This window comes from Mesoplodon mirus, assembly GCF_964341445.2.
Source record: "Mesoplodon mirus genome assembly, chromosome: 13".
NCBI lineage: Eukaryota > Metazoa > Chordata > Mammalia > Artiodactyla > Ziphiidae > Mesoplodon > Mesoplodon mirus.
Window position 1 is genome coordinate 28,937,949 of NC_138989.1, and position 23,351 is coordinate 28,961,299.

At 47.7% G+C, this 23,351-nt stretch overlaps 1 protein-coding gene across 9 annotated transcripts in view; it reads right to left on the bottom strand.

Moving 5' to 3' along the window:
- The window catches only part of PRELID3A (PRELI domain containing 3A), a 100,576-nt gene that overhangs the window by 54,253 nt on the left and 22,972 nt on the right, over positions 1-23,351 (bottom strand). For 7 of the 9 annotated variants that reach the window (XR_014295730.1, XR_014295731.1, XR_014295733.1 and 4 more), the window contains exons 1-5: positions 21,377-21,453; positions 5,775-5,943; positions 5,023-5,112; positions 3,792-3,862; positions 3,597-3,699 (exon numbers count right to left, since the gene is read on the bottom strand). Coding sequence is in view for 3 of the 9 variants with exons in the window: in XM_082640736.1 (XP_082496862.1) it covers positions 3,597-3,699; positions 3,792-3,862; positions 5,023-5,112; positions 5,775-5,943; positions 21,377-21,408 (465 nt within the window). In the remaining 6 variants the exon portion in view is untranslated. Of the gene's footprint in view, positions 1-1,727; positions 2,138-3,596; positions 3,700-3,791; positions 3,863-5,022; positions 5,113-5,774; positions 5,944-21,376; positions 21,454-23,351 lie in introns of those variants that run through there. The other 2 variants (XM_082640737.1, XR_014295732.1) reach the window with 2 other exon arrangements.

A 23,351-nucleotide genomic window follows, 5' to 3' on the forward strand; every position in this document is an offset into this window, starting at 1 on the left:
CATAAAAATAAAAATGAATTTCACTTCATTTTGGATTGGAAGTACTATTATCAAAGAAAAAGCAGTATCTAAAAAAACCACAGTAGCATATAGTTCTACCCATCCTTTATAGAGGAGAGCTTCTCTAAAGTTTTTATAATTTGAAACACACCAGAAGAGATACTACATTTTACTTTTGAAAATGAGAAAATTAGAACTCCCAGTGGGAGGTACCTTGACACTAACAGGACAGCTGAGAGCTTGAAATCACAGCCCTTTCGCTGCGACCTCCTGATAGTGGCTGCGGGTGCCTGCGTGGTGAGGAGTAGCACAGGCTGCGGTCCGGCCGGGGGCCCCGGACAGCGGGACAGTCTAGTTGCGGCCCAAGGGCAGAGCATGCGGCTATGCCCACCAATCCTAACTGTCCCTGTGTCGCCATTGGGGTGGACACCCCAACTCTAGCGTGTGCAGATCCATGACGGGGGTAAGACAGGGACACACGTCAACTGCCTCTGAGGTGACAACTGGTGGCCAGATATGTGTGAAGAGACCAGCAGTGAGACTGTGGATCAAGGGTGAGTGAGGGAAATGGGGTGTCCTCTGAAAAGAGAGAAGCTCTTTAGTGAGACCCCGAGAGTCGGCAGGAGAGCTGGAGCTGAGGAAGGACAGATAAGTCCCCACAGCCGTCTGAGCAAACCCAGCTCAGGTGGCAGAGCAGGTGTGTGGCTCAGCGTGGAGTGGGCAGAGTGGCGGCCCGGCCTCCTCCCAGCACGTCTGCTCCCCGGGCCTCGCTCCACGGGCGCCACCACCAGCCGGGCCTCCTGCCCTGTGTGGTCGTGACCGACAAGCCTGGTGGAGGCTGTGGCCCAGCAGCTCCCGCCTCTCCCAACCCAGCCAGGACCACACTCCAGACTTGCTTCTTCCTTCTTCTCTTCCTTTTCCTGCTTTTTGATGGTTTTTTTGGTGAGGCATCTGATTAAAGATTGAGGCAGTTTAGCTCTAGTTTATGAGGAAACAGAATGTGACAGAGTCCACCACTCAAAGGAACAGCATCACATATACACCACACACACTCCACACACACCATCAAACACACACATGCACATGCACATGCACAAGCAGGACGCCCACAAGGTGGGCAGGCGCTCTGCGTGAGGTCACCCTAGTGGTTCATCCAAGGAAGAAGGTCATGATCCTAGGTTCAAGGTGAAGGTCCTGGCAAACCTAAGCGTCAGTGGCTTAAACAAAATCAGCAGGAAGTTCTTAAAGGAGCCTGAACCACGGGGCTCACGTCTGTTGACAGAGGCGCTGAGTGTGCACACATGCTATAGACAGACAGACCGACCGACCGACCAATGGTGGGAAGCAGGGCCCAGAGCAGCACAGCTCGGAAAGCCAAGAGTGAGAGGAGGTTCAAGGAAGGAGTGTAAGGATTCCCTGAACAGAGGGAAGCAGGAAACTCTGACCTTACGAAGTACAGAGACGACTGCTGACCACACGAGTGTCAAGTCCGCTCTGACACCCCAGCCACCTGGTCTAGGAAACCAAGGAGTGTTTGTGAAGCTCATGGAGATGCTGCAGATGGCTTCGGCCACTAAAAGCGACTGGCCAGTGAGGATGCACAGCTGGCAGCACGAGGGGAGGAGGGCTGCCTTCTCACCACAGCACTGACGCCCAGGCCTGGGGCAACTTCACAGGAACGTGGGCAGGTATTCTAGTCTTGCCCCCAGTGAAAACTGCCCCCATAAGATCAGCCCTTCACACTGTCTGGACCTGCTCGTGAGAGCCTTCCTGCTGCGGACACACCAGTCCCGGGACGCATGACCATGTGCTGAGAACAGCTTGAAGGAGAAGATGAACTGCCCTCAGAGACGAGATAACAAACCTGAACATAAATCCTGCCACGAAACGAGTTGGTGCATTCAGAGGAGGATGAACCCAGTTAGGTTTTTCACTACAGGGCTGGAGACCCCCATGCAGCTGTGTCTTGCAGACCCCCTCCCAGCACGCAGGCCATGCACACGGTGAGCAGGCACCAGATCCTCCCCAGGTTCAAGAATCCTGTAGTTACCGCCGCTCAGCACAAGGGGCGCTGCAGGCCTCGTTAGCTCAGGGCACGTTCAGCATTTTCAATTATCCACTCAATAGCAGCCCACCCCTGGAGCAACACAGAAAGATTTCAACGTGGTGTCAGAAGTCCTGCCTGTCTCACCACAGACAGCAGGCTATGCAGGTCACATAAATGCACAGGGACAGCCCTGCGGCTCTGAAGCAAACACAGCCAAGACGTTCTGCAGGCAGCTTCTCAGCCCCAGAAATAAGGTGGCACCTGTTCTGCCTGAAATTCCCGCACCAGTTTGAGCTATGCTGAGTCCGCACCCCTCATGAGTGCCGTCACCTACTGAGGGCAGTGAGGGGAGCGCGGCCCCTCAGCCTCCTCCGTGAGTCACCCCTAACTTCTGGCTCCTGAACCGCGTGCGGGGCCACCCGCCTCTCCACCTCCATCTTCCTCTCTCTCTGGCTCGTCCTCCATCTTCAGGCCACTGGCTGCCCCCACATCCCCCAAACTTGTCTGGGATGCTGTCGGATGGCAACCACAGCTGGGCGGCCATGATTCTCCATAGGCCTCCAAAACAGCAACCCCCAAATAAAGTGAAATAAAAGACCTTGATCTGGCCTCACTAAGTTTCCCCTGACTTTTCTCATTAAGGGCTGAGGTGACTCTGGTCTCACCCAGTGCTGCCTTCCTCCCAAAATATTCTTCAGCAAACACTCAGGCCTGCCCTAAGCCAGACTCTGGACACACAGAGTGAGTCAGTCAGGTTCTGTCCCCAGGGCTCGCAGAGTAGACATGATGCATGCTGCTCTGGGCAGGAGGCCTCCCCGACTTTCGTGAACTGAGCTGAGCTACTGCCGACCTTCCTCAAATCTGGATTTTTCTAAAAATAGGGCAGACTGGCTCTGTATTAGTGACTAGACCAATGAGCCTAAATGCAAGAATAAATGGCTCTTGGCCAAGCCGTGACCTGAGCGTGGTAGGAAGGGAAGGACAGCTTAGGTGCCATCCCACTGGTCCCAGAATGAAGAATCTCTTCTGACCAAAAAGAACGAGAGAGAGAAGGGGAGAGTCGGGGTGGCAGCAGAAGGAGGATGGCAAGGGGAGCTGGGCAAACAGCCAGGCCCTGCTCTGGCACCCAGCACTGCCTGGGATGTGCCTCCCAAACACCCAAGCTCTTCTTGCCAACCCCGCTGGAGAGGAGGCCAGGGCTGACAGCCTCCTCCTGGTCCATCCCTCCCCCACTCCCTCCACAAGGCTCCCTCCCAAATCCCACCAGAGCGAGGCAAAGGGAAACCCTGCACACGGAGAAGCTCAGCCGGAGCCACTCAATACCGATTAAATATGAAACTGCTGAAAATCCCGAGTGTCCTGCCTGCCCACGCCAATACCTGTCCTGGACGAGTGGGGTGTGTCTTGTTAACTGAGCCCAGATGGCTCGGCTCCTGGAAGGGGTGGCTGCCTTGATGGTCTGTGCTCCCCCAGGCCTGGAGCCCTCCCCACCTGCCCGCGGTCAGTAGGACCCCCGCTCATCTGGCCCCCGAACAGCTAGAGATGGTACCTTCTTTGCATTGGACGATATCGTGTTGGCCATCAAACTTTCCAGATAGCTGCCGAGGCTGATCCCCTTCACGGCGATGACGGCTTCTTGGGTGAGCACGGTCCTGCAGGAGAGCGAGAAGTGAAGGGGCTGAGCAGCCGGGGGGCGGGGGGAGCCCCCGCCCCACCCCAGCCTTGGACTTCAATGTCCGCTTACCTTCCTGGGTCCTCTGGGTGGGGTGTGTACACCAGCCTCTCACTCACTGACACCCAGTTTGTGAGTGTGATCTTAAAACAGGAAACAATGGCTGTAGGTTCTATTTCTCTTGCATTTCTTCCCAGACCATCTGCTCCCACTCCTCCCATCCCCGAATCTGCACTTACTGGAGCCAGAGCAGAAGAAACGCCAAGGCCCAGGAGGCACGGCCAAAGTACGGCCCAGGGACACCGAGTCCTGGCGGCTCCTGGCGACAGTCACTGCCCTCCCTCCACACCTCACCCAAACCTGAGTCGGGCTCATTAGCTGTCATCATTGTATGTGCAATATTGTTATGCCAGGCTCTGTATTTAATAAACCTAATTTTCTTTCATTAATCCTCAGGACAATACGGTGAGGTTGGCTCTTTTTTAGAAAAGGAAAGTGAGGCTCAGAACAGGTTGATCACTGACACCCGCAGCCAACAGCGATTCTGTGATAACCAGGACGCAGGCATGCGGCTGTCCCGCCCAAAGCCCTTCCTTTCCACTAGACCTCCTACAACAGCAAGAACCATCCCTCTTTACCGACAACTAAGCCTTCTTGAAGGAGGAAGAGGAATTTTCCAAGTGAAAGAGAAGAGAGAACAATATATAAACTGTCAGTAATGGCTCATGTGGACACACCCAACCGGCTCCCTGTGACTTTGCGGAAGGGCTGCCTGGGCCGAGGAAAGGGGGTCCCCGGCAGAGGTCCAGGCAGTAAACCAAGGAGCCTCCGCACACAGTGACATGACCCACAGGCTAATGGGTCTGACATAAACCATGCTCCCGGGCCACCCGTTTTCCCCAACACGCTCTTTGAATGTGCATTAGGCCAATATCAATGGTTCTTCATTGTGAGACGTGAGAGAGGACACCAGGAGAAAAGTGGCTGTTTCAGTGGCTGCAAAGAGCCGAGTGTGTTGTTGGCGGGCAGGATGGCGGCTGGGGGGGTGGTGGGGAGGCACTGGGGAGGAGCACGGGGGCCCCGGGGCTGCCAGTCTGTCTCCTGGCCTGCCCACTGGTTACAAAGGTGTGTTCACATCATTATGTGTGTTCTTCTATACATTTTTATACTGGAATAAAAGACAAGTAAGATATTGCTAAATAAAGTCAGCCTTTCTATTAAAAATAAAAGATCATTTAGACCAAAGGTGGGCTGGAAATAAAATTAAATGAAGACATTACGCACCATCGTGGCCATTGCTTACATTGGTGGAACAGAGCTCCATTTTCTTTCCCACTGGATCCACAATAGAATGTTCTCTGATGTATGTCAAAGTCCTACTGGTTCCCAAAATCTGAAAAACAAAGCAAAACCAGCATAGTGACGTGTTAGAAACTCCACCTTATATCCTGGAACACTGACCGCCATTTCCTATCTGCTACCCATCTCTTCAACCAGGGGTGCAGGTGTGGCTGCACCAGCGCCTCCAGCTCCTCCAGGTGCCTCTGTCCAGCGGGTGGGACGGACACACAAATCAGGGACATAGGAACCGGTGCTTAGACAGAGGAGAAAGCAGGGCAGGAACTGGGGCGCTGAGGTCAAGGTTGAGGACAAGGTCCGGCTGGTGAGTCAGTTGTGGACCGACCCTGACCCCCACCCCCCAGGCCCCACTGTGTGGAGCCAACTCTGGGGTTCAGGCCACACCAAGCAGGACGATGAGGCTGGGGTGGGGGGACTGGGTATGGGGAAGGGGTGGGAGGCTGGGGGTCATGGGGTTTTGGGGGTCCTGTGGGCTGTGTCCCCACTGCAGGTGGGTCAAGGGATGTGTTGAACACTCAGGTGGACGATTAACTCAATTCACAGAGAAACAAACCATCTCTGGGGCTTCCCAGAAATCCCAAATGGGAAGGTTGTCATTCCCTGCATATGGGTGCCAGCTGGGCCGGCGGGTGTAGACGGCTGTGTGAGTGTAGCTGGGGGTCATGTGGGTGCAGCCAGGCTCCACTGGGGGCTCACCACTCTCACGAGGCCGGGCAGCCCCCACTCGGTGCTAAGGAGGCGGTGGCTGTGAAGCCGGCCCCGGCTGTCCACACTGCGCTCCAGCACGTCGACGCCCACGACACTGGGGTTCATGGGATTCGGGTACTTCCTCATGGCAGCCTTGATGACTGTGTCCCACGGGTGGCTGAAGGAAAACGCAACCACCAGCATGAGTGGGCAGTGGGTCCAAAGTCAGGTCAACCCTGTTCTTCAAGCTTTGTTCCAACAAATACACCTGAGGAGTTGGGCTCTGGACCCAGATCCTGGATCCCTGATCCCCCGGGCAACCAGGGGGCGGGCGGGGGCCACAGACCAGGCTCAGGTCTGGCCGTCCCAGCTTGGCTGAGGGCCCCCTCCTTCCCCAGCCCTGCAGAGCCTAAAGAGGCAGAACCCTTTGGTCTGGGGCTTCTGGGCAAGAGACAATGTCCCTATCCCCTGCCTGTTACCACCTCCCGTGCTGCTCTGTGGGCTGCAAGGCCGGGGGGCCAGGGCTCATTCCTGCCTCCACCTGGTCGCAGTAACTGTGGGGGCCTTTTTGCTGACCACCCGCCTCACCCCTGCAGCCCACCACAGGCCAAAGCAGCACACCTGCCCAACACGGATCGCCCACAGCTGCTGCCCAGCTATGAGGTCCTGAAGCAACTACTTTGTTCCAACTTCTAAGCAGTATGTGACTTGAAATGGCTACATATGTTTTCTGATTATTAAAAAATGTATTTGAAAATTCAAAAAATAACACAGGATGAGAAAAATAAAAATCCACAATTTCACTATCTGGAGACAAGTCTGTGCAGGCGTCCTGTAGACGCCACCCCTCCCCTCTGGCCCTGAGCCCTGGAGTGAGGGGTGGACACCAGTGTCCCTGTTTGTTTCCTGCCATCAGAGACCACACAGCTGCCCCTGCTCCCCAGAGCTCTGTGCCTGTTGAGGCCGGCAGCCCTAAGGGCGTCCAACGACTCAGAGTCCGGGGTACTCAGGGTGGACCTTCCCCAGGCGCTGCTATCCTGGGTTTTCCTTCAGGATGCGCACCCAGGTGCATCCCCACAGAGGTGAGTGCGTCTCAACAACACTGTTGTTTCCCCATATGTACCCACACAGGTTTGAGCGGCATGTACAGACACAGCCCAGACCCCAGACCTGGAGACATGCATGCATGCACAGACGTGCACACGCTCAGAAATTAAACTGGGATCATGCTCCTTACATGCACTGATCACCGCTTTTTATATGTAACAGATGAACATTTTCCTGCATCATGAGGCTATTTTCAGAAATATGACTCTAAGTAACTGCACAACAGGCCACTCTGTGGACAGTGCTGTAACCAGACCCCTCTGGTGGATTATTATTATGTTTTAAATCTAGTTTTTCTTTTATTTATATTACTTTCATCATCATTTAATCCTGGACACCTTACATTCCTTTTTTTTGGTATTTTTTTGAATTTTATTTTATTTATTTTTTTATACAGCAGGTTCTTATTAGTTATCCATTTTATACATATTAGTGTATATATGTTAATCCCAATCTCCCAATTCATCACACCACCACCACCCCCCCACCACTTTCCCTCCTTGGTGTCCATACATTTATTCTTTACATCCGTGTCTGTTTCTGCCCTGCAAACTGGTTCATCTGTACCATTTTTCTAGGTTCCACATATATGTGTTAATATACAAGATTTGTTTTTCTCTTTCTGACTTACTTCACTCTGAATGACAGTCTGTAGATCCATCCACGTCTCTACAAATGACCCAATTTCATTCCTTTTTATGGCTGAGTAATATTCCATTGTATATATGTACCACATTTTCTTTATCCATTCGTCTCTTGCTGGGCATTTAGGTTGCTTCCATGACCTGGCTGTTGTAAATAGTGCTGCAATGAACATTGGGGTGCATTTTTCATTTTGAAATATGGTTTTCTCTGGCTATATACCCACTAGTGGGATTGCTGGGTCATATGGTAATTCTATTTTGTTTTTTAAGGAACTTCCATACTGTTCTGCATAGTGGCTGTATCAATTTACATTCCCACCAACAGTGCAAGAGGGTTCCCTTTTCTCCACACCCTCTCCAGCATTAGTTGTTTGTAGATTTTCTGATGATGCCCATTCTAACTGGTGTGAGGAGAGAGACCTCATTGTAGTTTTGATTTGCATTTCTCTAATAATTAGTGATGTTGAGCAGCTTTTCACGTGCTTCTTGGCCATCTGTACGTCTTCTTTGGAGAAATGTCTATTTAGGTCTTCTGCCCATTTTCTGATTGGGTTGTTTGTTTCTTTAATATTGAGCTGTATGAGCTGTTTATATATTTTGGAGATTAATCCTTTGTCCGTTGATTCGTTTGCAAATATTTTCTCCCATTCTGAAGGTTGTCTTTTCGTCTTGTTTGTAGTTTCCTTTGCTTTGCAAAAGCTTTTAAGTTTCATTAGGTCCAGTTTGTTTGTTTTTATTTCCATTACTCTAGGAGGTGGGTCAAAAAAGATCTTGCTGTGATTTATGTCAAAGAGTGTTCTTCCTATGTTTTCCTCTAAGAGTTTTATAGAGTCCGGTCTTACATTTAGGTCTCTAATCCACTTCGAGTTTATTTTTGTGTATGGTGTTAGGGAGTGTTCTAATTTCATTCTTTTACCTGTAGCTGTCCAGTTTTCCCAGCATCACTTATTGAAGACACTGTCTTTTCTCCATTGTATACCCTTGCCTCCTTTGTCATAGATTACTTCACCATAGGTGCGTGGATATTATCTCTGGGCTTTCTATCCTGTTTCACTGATCTATATTTCTGTGTTTGTGCCAGTACCATATTGTCTTGATTACTGTAACTTTGTAGTATAGTCTGAAGTCAGGGAGTCTGATTCCTCCAGCTCTGTCTTTATCCCTCAAGACTGCTATGGCTATTCGGGGTCGTTTGTGTCTCCATACAAATTTTAAGACTTTTTGTTCTAGTTCTGTAAAAAATGCCATTGGTTATTTGATAGGGATTGCACTGAATCTGTAGATTGCTTTGGGTAGTATAGTCATTTTCACAATATTGAGTCTTCCAATCCAAGAAAATGGTATATCTCTCCATCTGTTTGTATCATCTTTAATTTTTCTCATCAGTGTCTTATAGTTTTCTGCATACAGGTCCTTTGTCTCCCAGGTAGGTTTATTCCTAGGTATTTTATTCTTTTTGTTGCAATGGTAAATGGGAGTGTTTCCTTAATTTCTTTTTCAGATTTTTCATCATTAGTGTATAGGAATGCAAGAGATTTCTGTGCATTCATTTTGTATCCTGCTACATTACCAAATTCATTGATTAGCTCTAGTACTTTTCTGGTGGTATCTTTGGGATTCTCTACGTATAGTATCATGTCATCTGCAAACAGTGACAATTTTACTTCTCCTTTTCTGATTTGGATTCCTTTTTTTTCTTTTTCTTCTCTGATTGCTGTGGCTAAAACTTCCAAAACTATGTTGAATAACAGCGGCGAAGGTGGACATCCTTGTCTTGTTCCTGATCTTAGAGGAAATGCTTTCAGTTTTTCACCATTGAGAATGATGTTTGCTGTGGGTTTGTCATATATGGCCTTTATTATGGTGAGGTAGGTTCCCTCTAGGCCCACTTTCTGGAGAGTTTTTATCATAAATGGGTGTTGAATTTTGTCAAATGCTTTTTCTGCATCTATTGAGATGATTATATAGTTTTTTATTCTTCAATTTGTTAATATGGTGTATCACACAGATTGATTTGCACACACTGAAGAATCCTTGCATCCCTGGGATAAATCCCACTTGATCATGGGGTATGATCCTTTTAATGTGTTGTTGGATTCAGTTTGCTAGTATTTTGTTGAGCATTTTTGTGTCTATGTTCATCAGTGATATTGGTCTGTAATTTTCTTTTTCTGTGATATCTTTGTCTGGGTTGGTATCAGGGTGATGGTGGCCTCATAGAATGAGTTTGGGAGTATTCCTTCCTCTGCAATTTTCTGGAAGAGTTTGAGAAGGATGGGTGTTAGCTCTTCTCTAATGTTTGACAGAATTCATCTGTGAAGCCATCTGTTCCCGGACTTTTGTTTGTTGGAAGATTTTTAATCACAGTTTCAATTTCAATACTTGTGATTGGTCTGTTCATATTTTCTGTTTCTTCCTGGTTCATTCTTGGAAGGTTATACCTTTCTAAGAATTTGTCCATTTCTTCCAGGTTGTCCATTTTATTGGCATAGAGCTGCTTGTAGTAGTCTCTTAGGATGCTTTGCATTTCTGCAGTGTCTGTTGTAACTTCTCCTTTGTCATTTCTAATTTTATTGATTTGAGTCCTCTCCCTCTTTTTCTTGATGAGTCTGGCTAATGGTCTATCAATTTTGCTTATCTTCTCAAAGAACCAGCTTTTAGTTTTATTGATCTTTGCTACTGTTTTCTTTGTTTCTTTTTCATTTATTTCTGCTCTGATCTTTATGATTTCTTTCCTTCTACTAACTTTGGGTTTTGTCTATTCTTCTTTCTCTAGTTCCTTTAGGTGTAAGGATAGATTGTTTGAGATTTTCTTGTTTCTTGAGGTAGGCTTAAATTGCTATAAACTTCCCTCTTAGAACTGCTCTTGCTGCATCCCATAGGTTTTGGACCATCGTGTTTTCATTGTAATTTGTCTCTAGGTATTTTCTGATTTCCTCTTTGATTTCTTCGGTGATCTCTTGGTTGTTTAGTAACGTATTGTTTAGCCTCCATGTGTTTTTGTTTTTTATGTTTTTTTCCCTGTAATTCATTTCTAATCTCATAGCGTTATGGTCAGAAAAGATGCTTGATATGATTTCAATTTTCTTAAATTTACTGAGGATTGATTTGTGACCCAAGATGTGATCTATCCTGGAGAATGTTCCATGTGCACTTGAGAAGAAAGTGTAATCTGCTGTTTTTGGATGGAATGTCCTATAAATATCAATTAAATCTATCTGGTCTATTGTATCATTTAAAGCTTCTGTTCCCTTATTTATTTTCATTTTGGATGATCTGTCCATTGGTGCAAGTGAGGTGTTAAAGTCCGCCACTATTATTGTGTTACTGTTGATTTCCTCTTTTATAGCTGTTAGCAGTTGCCATATGTATTCAGGTGCTCCTATATTGGGTGCATATACATTTATAATTGTTATATTTTCTTCTTGGATTGATCCCTTGATCATTATGTAGTGTCCTTGTCTCTTGTAACATTAAAGTCTATTTTATCTGATATGAATATTGCTACTCCAGCTTTCTTTTGATTTCCATTTGTCTGGAATATCTTTTCCATCCCCTCACTTTCGGTCTGTTTGCGTCCCTAGGTCTGAAGTGGGTCTCTTGTAGACAGCATATGTACGGGTCTTGTTTTTGTATCCATTCAGCAAGCCTGTGTCTTTTGGTTGGAGCATTTAATCCATTCATGTTTAAGGTAATTATCGATATGTATGTTACTAGTACCATTTTCTTAATTGTTATGGGTTTGTTTTTATAGGTCCTTTTCTTCTCTTGTGTTTCCCACTTAGAGAATTTCCTTTAGCATTTGTTGTAGAGCTGATTTGGTGGTGCTGAATTCTCTTAGCTTTTGCTTGTCTGTAAAGCTTTTGATTTCTCCATCGAATCTGAACGAGATTCTTGCTGGGTAGAGTAATCTTGGTTGTAGGTTCTTCCCTTTCATCACTTTAAATATATCATGCCACTCCCCTTTGGCTTGTAGAGTTTCTGCTGAGAAATCAGCTATTAACCTTATGGGAGTTCCCTTGTATGTTGTCATTTTTCCCTTGTTTCTTTCAATAATTTTTCTTTGTCTTTAATTCTTGTCAATTTGATTACTATGTGTCTCGGCATGTTTCTCCTTAGGTTTATCCTGCCTGGGACTCTCTGCGCTTCCTGGACTTCGGTGGCTATTTCCTTTCCCATGTTAGGGAAGTTTACGACTATAATCTCTTCAAATATTTTCTTGAGTCCTTTCTCTCTTCTCCTTCCGAGACCCCTATAATGCGAATGGTGTTGTGTTTAATGTTGTCCAGAGGTCTCTTAGGCTGTCTTCATTTCTTTTCATTCTTTTTTCTTTATTCTGTTCTGCAGCAGTGAATTCCACCATTCTGTCTTCCAGGTCACTTATCTGGTCTTCTGCCTCAGTTATTCTGCTATTGATTCCTTCTAGTGTATTTTTCATTTCAGTTATTGTATTAGTCATCTCTGTTTGTTTGTTCTTTAATTCTTCTAGGTGTTTGTTCTTTAATTCTTCTAGGTCTTTGTTAAACATTTCTTGCATCTTCTCCATCTTTGCCTCCATTCTTTTTCCGAGGTCCTGAATCATCTTCACTATCATTTTTCTGAATTCTTTTTCTGGAAGGTTGCCTATCTCCACTTCATTTAGTTGTTTTTCTGGGTTTTATTTTGTTCCTTCATCTGGTACATAGCCCTCTGCATTTTCATCTTGTCTATCTTTCTGTGAATGTGGTTTTTGTTCCACCGGCTGCAGGACTATAGTTCTTCTTGTTTCTGCTGTCTGCCCTCTGGTGGATGAGTCTATCTAAGAGGTCTGTGCCAGTTTCCTGATGGGAGGGACTGGTGGTGGGTAGAGCTGGGTGTTGCTCTGGTGGGCAGAGCTCAGTAAAACTTTAATCCACTTGACTGCTGATGGGTGGGGCTGGGTTCCCTCCCTGTTGGTTGTTTGGCCTGAGGTGACCCAACATGGGAGCCTACCCTGCTCTTTGGTGGGGCTAATGGCAGACTCTGGGAGGGTTCACACCAAGGAGAACTTCCCAGAACTTCTGCTGCCAGTGTCCTTGTCCCTGCAGTGAGACACAGCTACCCCCTCCTCTGCAGGAGACCCTCCAACACTAGCAGGTAGGTCTGGTTCAGACTCCTATGGGGTCACTGCTCCTTCCCCTGGGTCCCGATGCACACACTACTTTGTGTGTGCCCTCCAAGAGTGGAGTCTCTGTTTCCCCCAGTCCTATCGAAGTCCTGCAATCATATCCCACTAGCCTTCAAAGTCTGATTCTCTAGGAATTCCTCCTCCCTTTGCCGGACCCCCAGGTTGGGAAACCTGACGTGGGGCTCAGAACCTTCACTCCAGTGGGTGGACTTCTGTGGTATAAGTGCTCTCCAGTTTGTGAGTCACCCACCCAGCAGTTATGGGATTTGGTTTTATTGTGATTGAGCCCCTCCTACTGTTTCACTGTGGCTTCTCCTTCGTCTTTGGATATGGGCTATGTTTTTTGGTGAGTTCCAGTGTCTTCCTGCCAATGACTGTTCAGCAGTTGGTTGTTATTCCGGTGCTCTCACAAGAGGGAGTGAGCACACATCCTTCTACTCTGCCATCTTGAACCAATCTTCTCTGGCGGATTATTTTGATTGCATCCAACCTTCACTGTACAATGAAGGCAGCAGGGAAAACTGGTTCACACCAGCCTTTCAACATATGTCTTTTTCCTTAGGATAAATTTCTAGAATGGAATTACTAAATTAAACATCAAAGATTATGAACATATTGAAGGTTTTTGTTTCATCTTTGATGTCCTTTTTAAATATAACTTATTGACCATGAATTTACTTTATCCTCATAAAACGCTCATCCCAGGTCAAAAAGCTAGCAATGAGATGCAGACTAGAGCCGGGCCTCCCAGCCCCTACTCCACAATCTTTCCGTCACACCCACGGCCTCTGCACTGTCAGGTCCAGAAGCCCTGCTCTTTAACCAAGAAATGCTTTTTCAAGCCATGGAATCGTGTCACTGCACTAACATGTCCACCAGCTCCAAAGAAGCAGAGATGAGGCTGGTCCTGATCACTCTGCAGGGGACAGGAAGCCTTTCTTCTCAGGAAAAGAACTGTCAGGGGCGCAGTCGACAACTCTGCGGAAGGAGGGAGAATCCACATACTCATGAAAGCAGAGGCGGGGGATGGGGGCTGCCCAGTGAAATAAGCTGTGAGCTTTGTAAGTCAAGGTCCCCAGAGTAGTCCTCATAAAAATCATTACTTTAGGCAGAATAGGGTCTGTCTTCTAAAATTACTTGAAATTATCTGAAAGTTGATATACATTTGTATTAAGCACATCTCACACAATGCTTTTTTTTTTTTTTTTTTTTTTTTGCGGTACGCGAGCCTCTCAGTGTTGTGGCCTCTCCCGTTGTGGAGCACAGGCTCCAGACGCGCAGGCTCAGCGGCCATGGCTCACGGGCCCAGCCGCTCCGTGGCATGTGGGATCTTCCCGTACCGGGGCACGAACCCATGTCCCCTTCATCGGCAGGTGGATTCTCAACCACTGCACCACCAGGGAAGCCCAACACAATGCTTTCTTTTATATAGAAACCTTGCATCTTTCTAATTGATGATTTCAACTAAATACAACGTGCTTAAAACACATAAAAAATAATTTCCAGACATCAACAGAATGAAGCAGGAAAAGGATAAACATAATAATATTTTTTAGGGACTTTCCTGGTGGCACAGTGGTTAGGAATCTGCCTGCCAATGTAGGGAACACGGGTTCTATCCCTGGTCTGGGAAGATCCCGCATACCACGTAGCAACTAAGCCTGTGTGCCACAACTACTGAGCCTGCATGCCACAGCTACTGAAGCCCACGCACCTAGAGGCTGTGCTCCGCAACAAGAAAAGCCACCACAATGAGAAGCCCGTGCACAGCAATGAAGAGTAGCCCCCACTCGCCACAACTAGAGAAAGCCCACGTGCAGCAGTGAAGACCCAACGCAGCCAAAACTAAATAAATAAATAAATTCATTTTAAAAAATAATATTTTTTAAATTACAAGGTTTAAGTACACAAGTCAGTATCACACACTTCTTGGTTAAAGAAAATAGCCCAATACTCATTTGACTGGGAAAAGCTGAGAAGTCTGGCAATGCCAAGTGTCAGGAGGATGTGGGAGCTGGAAGCCAGGCCTGCAGGTGGACATGTGAATGGGCCCCACTCCTGGGGGAGGCAGAAGGGAGACTTGCTGAAGTTCATCCTCGGGATAAAGGTCCCTGGCCTTGGCAGAGGCTAATGGTGAGCACGGTGGCCTGTGAGCTGCCCCAGCACGCTCCGTGCCCGTGCTGCAGGAACGGGCCAGCAGCAGCACTGGGGGCTGGGGGCGCACGTCTGGACTGGCAGCCAGGGAGGGGGCAATTGCTGGTCCCACTCAGGGGCACTGGTGAGGAAGAACAAGGCAACTCTACGCTCAGCGAGGATGTCGGAAATATGAAGTGGGGTGAGGACACAGAGTGCCTGGGACCTGCCTACAACAACCCAGGGGAAGGAGCAGGAAATGGGGGTGCATGAGACCAGACATCTGTGAGAGGCACCGTTAGCATGCAGGAGGGCACTGCACTCATTATTCCAGTCTCCACTCTTGCATAATGTGCATAATAATGAGTCCAAAAAAAAATTGAAGGAGGGACTTCCCTGGTGGCACAGTGATTAGGACCCTGCTCTCCCAATGCAGGGGGCCCAGGTTTGATCTCTGGTCAGGGAACTGGATCCCACATGCTGCGGCTGGGAGTTCACATGCCACAATTAAGGGGCCTGCAGGCCACAGCTGAGGAGCCCGTGAGCTGCAACTAAAAAAGCCTGTGTGGGGACTTCCCTGGTGGTGCAGTGGTTAAGAATCCGCCTGCCAATGCAGGGGACACAGGTTCAAGCCCTGGGCTGGGAAGATCCCACATGCCACGGAGCAACTAAGCCCACGAGCCACAACTACTGAGCTCGCGTGCCACAACTACTGAAGTCCATGCACCTAGAGCCCGTTCTCCGCAACAAGAGAAGCCACTGCAATGAAAAGCCCACGCACCGCAACAAAGAGTAGCCCCCACGTGCCGCAACTAGAGAAAGCCCGCATGCAGCAGTGAAGACCCAACACAACCATAAATAAATAAATAAATTTATTAAAAAAAAAAAAGAAAGCCCACCTGCCGCAACTAAGACCCAGCGTGATGAAATAAAAAAAAATAAAATAAAATGGAATGGAAATGAAATGAAATAAAATAAATATATGTTTAAACAAAAAAAGATGAAGGAAAAGTGCTCAGACCCCAAGAGACCCAGGGCCAGCCCAGTGGTTCTTGGAGCAAGGCCCGCAAAGCTGGGCTCTCTGGCCCCTCCGGGAGCCTGGGCGCTGCTGGGAGGGCCTGCCCTTCTGGCTGCATGACATCAGCCAAAGCTGTAGGAGCCCAAGTCAGACCACAAACTGCCAGCCTCTCCCCAGGAGTGACGGCCGGGCCAAGGCTGCATGGTGGTCACTGCTGAGCTGTGCACTCAGGGCCCATCCCTGATGAGAGAGTAAAAGGACTCATTTTACTACACCTGGATCCCTGGTTCTGAGGGAGGGCACAGAAAGGACGCGGGAGGCCTTGCTGGTCGGGAAGCACTGGCGGCCACATGGGTGGCAGCTCAGCTACTGTGCTTCCCCAGCCACCACTTCTCCTTGAAACTACTGACCACAAACTGTGGTCACTCAGATGTGGGTGTCGGACAGGCATTTTCTCAAAGATGAATGAAGTGAGCCTGTCACTTGGAGGAAAACACCTGATGGCATTTGCTGCCAAAGATAAAACTTGAGCTTCTAAGTGAAAACTGGAATTTTAGAAAACTTGCATCACTACCATGGGCCTGCTGCTTGCCCCACACTGTACCCGGTGACCCACACAGCCAAGTGACCAGTGCGAGACGTCACAGATCACATGGGAGAAGGACTCATTCAAAGTACGAGACGGGCCAGTTACTCTGGTCCTCGTGGTGTCAGATTTCACACTGCAATTAATTTGAGAAACTACTGCTTGTTTCGTAGCAGTAGCAAAGAACAGCCATGACTATTTTTAAAGACTTTCGAAATACCTTTGCCAACTAGGTTTTACTCACATACCGTGTGAGGCTGGATTTTAATAATTTACTTCAACCAAAACAACAGACTGCAAACACTGAATGCAGAAGCCGACAGGACCATCAAGTTAGCGTCCATGCAGGGACCTCCCTGGTAGTCCAGTGGTAAAGAATCCGCCTTCCAATGCAGGGGACACGGGTTTGATCCCTGGTCGGAGAACTAAGATCCCACGTGCCACAGGGCAACTAAGCCTGCACACCACAACTACTGAGCCTGTGTGCCTCAACTAGAGAGCCCACAGGCTCTGGAGCCCATGTGCCACTAGAGAGAAGCTTGGGTGCCGCAATGAAAGATCCCACATGCTGCAACGAAGATTCCGCGTGCCGCAACGAAGACCCAACGCAGCCAAAAATTAATTAATTAAATTATTTTTTAAAAAAATTAAAAAAAATAAAATCTGTTGACAATAAAAAAGTGTCTATGCAGCCTGACATTATAGAAATTGGGAAAAAATAAACAAAACAGTGCCACTCTTACTACTTCGAGGGGTTTTGGAAACTACAGGTTTTTTAAATTTAAGAAATGTTATTTACCTTAATGTAATGGGTTTATTACTGTTAATTTTAATAAATTAATAAATATCTTAAAATTTATCAGTTTTAATTTCTAATATGGTAAATATTAGTAGATTTAACCCACATAAACAAACACTGTTTGGGTCCCCAATATTTTCTAAGAGTGTAAAGAGGTCCTACTGCTGACGAGTTTGAGGATTTCTGGCCTAAGTAAATGTCCTTGATTAAGTGACCCAGAAATATACACAGGAGTGGTCACCACAACACGATTTGTAATAAGGGGGAAACGATGTCCCTTCAATAAGAGAAAGAAAAAATGGTGACATATTCTTTATGGAATAAATGGAATATTGGAATACTATATGGCTGAGATACAAATGTGTACGTGTACATGTATACACACAGATCTCAAATAGATACACACACACACATGCACAGATCTCAGGAACACACTGTTGAGAAGAAAGGGAAACTGAAAAGATCTATACAAGATGGTGCCAGTGATTTCTATTTTAAAAAAACAAACAATACTACATTTTGTTTATGGAATATATACCTTCGGGAGGCTACCCACCAGGTTCACAATCATGACCGCCTGTGAGAGAGAGGAGGGAACAGCACTAGGAGGGGACAGTGGGCACTTCACCTCCTACCTGTAACATTCCATTTCTCTTATTTAAAAAGGGAGGGGGTTCCCTCCTCCTGGCCAGAGAGCAAGCCTGCTTTAGGGCAGCCTCTCCTCCTTACTTCCCTGAGAGGGACACTGCCTACTAGAGACCTCTCCTGGGAGCTGCTGGAATCCAAGCAGTGTACAGACTTGACTCTGCTGGGAATCTACTCATACTGGCTGTTATTAAAGATTTTGTTATAGTCCACCTGAAACCTCAGTCAATGCTGTAAGGATGGGATTTATAAACCTGCATTTACCAGCCTGTTAATTTTTAAGTGCCCCTTTCTATATGTTTGTATTTCGGTCCTATATTTTCCACTACTATTTAATCTACTTTAAACCAAAGGGCTCTCCATTTCTGTGGGAGTTTATACTGCTCTCAGCTCTGTCTGATCTCCAGTGCCCAGGGTTTCTTCGGCGTGTGAACCATGGAAGAAAACTTGACTCAAAAGTTTTCGTGCCCTAGCAAAGGAAACAAAATGAAACGAACAGACAACCTATGGAATGGGAGAAATTTTTGCAAACTATGCAACTGATTAATTTCAAAAATATACAAACAGCTCATACAGCTCAATAACAACAACAAAAAAACCCAATCCAAAAATGGGCAGAAGACCTAAATAGACATTTCTCCAAAGAAGACACACAGATGGCCAATAGGCACATGAAAAGGTGGTCAACATTGCTAATCCTTAGAGAAATGTAAATCAAACCTACAATGAGGTACCACCTCACACCAGTCAGAGCTGCCATCATTAAAAAGTCTACAAATAACAAATGCTGGAGAGGGTGTGGAGAAAAGGGAACCCTCTTACACTGTTTGTGCAAATGTAAATTGGTGCAGCCACTATGGAAAACAGTAGGGACGTTCCTCAAAAAAACTAAAAATAGAGTTACCATATGATCCTGCAATCCAATTCCTGGGCATATATCCAGATAAAACTATAATTCTAAAAGATACATGCACCCCAACGTTCACTGCAGCACTATTTACAATAGCCAAGATATGGAAGCAACCTGAATGTCCATCTAAAGATGAACGGATAAAGATGTGGTATACGTACGCGATGGAATACTATTCAGCTATAAAAAAAGAATGAAGTAATGTCATTTGCAGCAACATGGATGGACCCGGAGATTATCATACCAAGTGAAGTAAAAGTCAAGCAAAGACAAATATCATATGATATTGCTTACATGTGGAATCTTAAAAAAAAATGATACAAATGAACTTACTTACAAAACAGAAATAGACTCACAGACATAGAAAACAAACTTACCATTACCAAAGGGGGAAGGGAGGGAATTAAATTAGGAGTTGGGAATTAAAGTATACACACTGCTATATATAAAATACATAACCAACAAGGACCTGTGTATAGCACAGGGAACTATACTCAGTATCTTGTAATAACCTATAATGGAAAAGAGTCTAAAAAAGAGTGTGTGTGTGTGTGTGTGTGTGTATAATCGGAATCACTTTGCAGTACACCTAAAACAAATACAACATTGTTGGACTTCCCTGGTGGTCCAGTGGTTGAGACTCCATGCTTCTACTGCAGGGGTGCAGTTTGAGCCCTGGTCAGGGAACTAAGATCCCACATGTCTGTGGTGCGGCAGCGGGTGGGGGGGACTAATACAACATTGTAAATCAATTGTATTTCAATAAAAAAAAATTTTTAAGTCTTTGTGCCTGATTATTTTTGGCCTTTCAAGAGTAAATTTATTATTTCCAATTAAATATTCAACAAACATATAAAAAGAAAACAAGTATAGAAAGAAAAAGGTGTGTAATCCTCAGAGGAAAACAATCAGGGATTTCAAGGGACTAAGCAAGGGGAAAACTCCACGGGAAGCTCAGCTAGAAAGCCAGGCTTCCAAATCTGAACCGTCCTGCAGATGTGATGCTGCCACACAGCATCATGTCACCCGCCCTGGCAGCCGCGTGACCTCCCCCCAGCTGTCTTCCACATTTGTCAATTCTCATCATGGCACTTGGCTTTCAAGTTCAAACATCAATGGGAGATCTGTGCCCAGTCCACAGGAGCTCACGGGTTGACGGTAATTCCTCTGGTGGACAGTCGCCCTCATTTCAAAGGACATCTGCTCCCCAGGATATTTCTTGGTCCCTCACTGAGCACCTACTACATGCCACGGACACAAAATGAATGAAGTGAGGGTTGAAGCAAGGATGCACACTACCACACGGATGAACCTCAACAATCATGCTAAGTGAAAGCAGCCAGACACAGAAGACGGTTTGGTGTATGATTGCATTTATGTGAAATGTCCAGAAAAGGCAAATCCATAGAAACAGGAAGCAGATACTGATCTGGCTGGGGAGAGGAGTGGAGAGTGACTGCAGACGGGCATGAGGGGTCTTTGTAGGATGAGGAAATGTTCTAAAACTGGACTATGGAGCTGTGTACAACTATGTAAATTTACTAAAAGTCGTTGAATTGTATGATTTAAATGGGTGAATATTATCAATAGTGACTTTTCACAGCTGACAATTCACTTCTGCTTGTCGACCAACATTTCCTGAATTTGTAGGGCAGTCCTGGCCTGAGGTGCACAGCCTGGGCATTCACCATCTGCAGGAACTTAACCTGTCCCCTCTGCATCCAGATGGTGCCCGGCATGTCCCATCTTTGGGAGAACTGAGAAAATCTCTGGAGTAAGTCTGGGAATGGAACCCCAGATGAGATTTTTCTACAGGCTGCAGGCTGTACAAAACTCAACACTAAAATTGGATCCCATCAAGTGTAAAGATTTCATTAAAATAATTTCGGAGGGTTTTTTTTGCGGTACATGGGCCTCTCACTGTTGTGGCCTCTCCCGTTGCGGAGCACAGGCTCCAGACGCGCAGGCTCAGCAGCCACGGCTCACGGGCCCAGCCGCTCCGCGGCACGCGGGATCCTCCCGGACCGGGGCACGAAGCCGTGTCCCCTGCATCAGCAGGCGGACTCCCAACCACTGCGCCACCAGGGAAGCTCAATTTCGGAGGTTTTTAAGCCACTGATAAATTTTCATTATAATTTTACATGAAAAGTTCAAAGGATGACAATTCTATTTCATGCAGTATTTTTTAAACAACGAAATGCTGTTCTAAGTGGGATCAAGGAATTTAAAAATCTTAGTTCCTTTAAAAAATATGAAAGAATGAGCTCAGAGTGTCACAGATGAAGTGACAAGAGAAGATACCGCCTAGGTCACGAGGGCACTTTTCATCAGCTGGAGGCTTTCCAGTGCCCACAGTGCATTCAGGGCCAAAGCCCCCAGGTGCCCACGCCGGATCCCTCTGGAGGCCGTGATCAGTCACTCGGTGGGTCCCGCCCCCACCCCCTGTGACAGCCCCGCGCGAGGTGAGGCCAGGACAGCAGGGGCGAAGACGCGGTCCCCCCACCCCAGGCCCTTGCAGGTCACTGCCCGCAGCGCAGCCCAACGAGGGACAGAGCCCGCCCTCCCGGAGGCCGCGGCTCAGGCCCAGGCCAGTATGGAGTCACTGTGGCCGCAGTCGGCTCACCCGAACACATGCTCCGAGCTCCAGACCCTCATCGCCGCCCACGCAGAGCGCGGCCCAGGGTGCTCCAGGCCCCAGATGCTCCGCTCCGCTGGGGGCGGGGCGTGTGGACGCGGTGTGTGGGCAGTTCAGGGAGTGGGCGGGTCGGGACTGGGCGTCCGCCCATCACGAGAGCGGCGGCACAAAGGCTGCGCAGAGGGACTGGCAGTAGCTGTGCCGGCGGTGAGGCGGGGCGGGGGCGGGGCCCCTGGTGCCACTGCAGAGATGGGGGCGGGGCTCATTCCTACTGGTCAGGTGGTCCAAATTCTCCCAAAGCTCCTTCCAGCCACGCCGGTTCCCACTGTTGGGAAGGATAAGGAACAGTGTGTCCCACCAGCCCGACAAGTCTCTCCGCGGAGTTGGGGCGGGGGGCGGTAGGGAAGCAGCAGGTGTGGAAAGGCCTTAAACCAGAACGTGAGGCCCCTCGCAGGCAGTCCGCTGTGTGGTTCAAAGACCCCACGAAATCCAACCCTTTATGTAGCCAGGCAGGTGCGACCCTCGAGACCCGGATGTCAAGTGAAAGGACTGACAGCACCACTTGTCAGAGCTCATCCTCAGTTCACCCAGCAATTGGAGTGGCCACTTGAGTTCACTACTTGTCTTTGTCCAAAGGAGAAATATATTTCTCATTCCCAAAGGAGGTAGGGTTGCAGCCTGAAGCCAGGTGCTCCCTGTAAGTTAGGCTAATGTTTCAAAAGGATGGCTCCCAAGTCCCTGAGAAAAAACATTCCATTCCTGGGTTGTTCAGCTGGCCGAAGGCCTACTTAGCCTTTAAAAACATTTACATAGGACTTTGCTGGTGGCGCAGTGATTAAGAATCCGCCTGCCAACTCAGGGGATATGGGTTCGAGCCCTGGCCCAGGAAGATCCCACATGCCGCAGAGCAATTAAGCCCGTGCGCCACAACTACTGATCCTGCACTCTAGAGCCTGCAAGCCACAACTACTGAAGCCCGCACGCTCTAGGGCCCGCCTGTTGCAACTACTGAGCCCGCGTGCCGCAACTACTGAAGGCTGCGTGCCTAGAGCCCATGTTCCGCAACAAGAGAAGCCACTGCAATGAGAAGCACAGGCAGCGCAACGAAGAGCAGCCCCTGCTCGTCGCAACTAGAGAAAGCCCGCGAGCAGCGAGGATCCAAAGCAGCCAAAAAAATTTTTTAACTAAAAATAAATAAAAACATTTACATAGATCTCAAAAAGACAACTTAGAAGTGTTTTAGAGTAGATGCTCTAAGAAAGGATAAAGGAGAGACCCTTTCCCTTTTGCACTCGGGAAAAATCATTTTTACTGTAGATTTGTATTTACCCTGCGCTTCCACAAATACAGTTCAAATGCAGAGAAGCGAGATGCTAGTTTGAGAAGAGGGTGACCCTCTGCAGAAAGAGCTGGGGTGTAAGGGCAGTACCCAGCGCAACACCCACAGTGAGCAGTCATCCCGAGCCTACCTGTGTGATGAGTCAGTGAAGTGGGGACAGAGCAGAAGCAGCCCAAAGACCTGGGCTAGGACCCTGGTCCCACCATCTCCATGCTCCACACACTCCACCTTTGCCACATGCGCTCTAACCTCACGGCGATCTTCCCATGTCAGCGCTGCTGCCCATTTTATTAGCAAGCAGACTGGGGTTTGAGGAGGTGTAAAAGTGCGCCAAGTGATCACATTCTGAGGGCAGAGCTGAGATGAGTCCCCCACAGCCATGCTGCAGTGACTGGCCGTTGTGGCCAGCTATGGAACACGCCCTGTGCTGGGCTCTGAGCTCAGTGCTGTCATTCTGGCTTTAAAAAGCATCATCACTGGACTTCCCTGGTGTCACAGTGGTTAAGAATCTGCCTGCCAATGCAGGGGGCACAGGTTTGAGCCCTGGTCCGGGAAGATCCCACATACTGTGGAGCAACTAAGCCCGTGCGCCACAACTACTAAGCCTGCGCTCTAGAGCCTGTG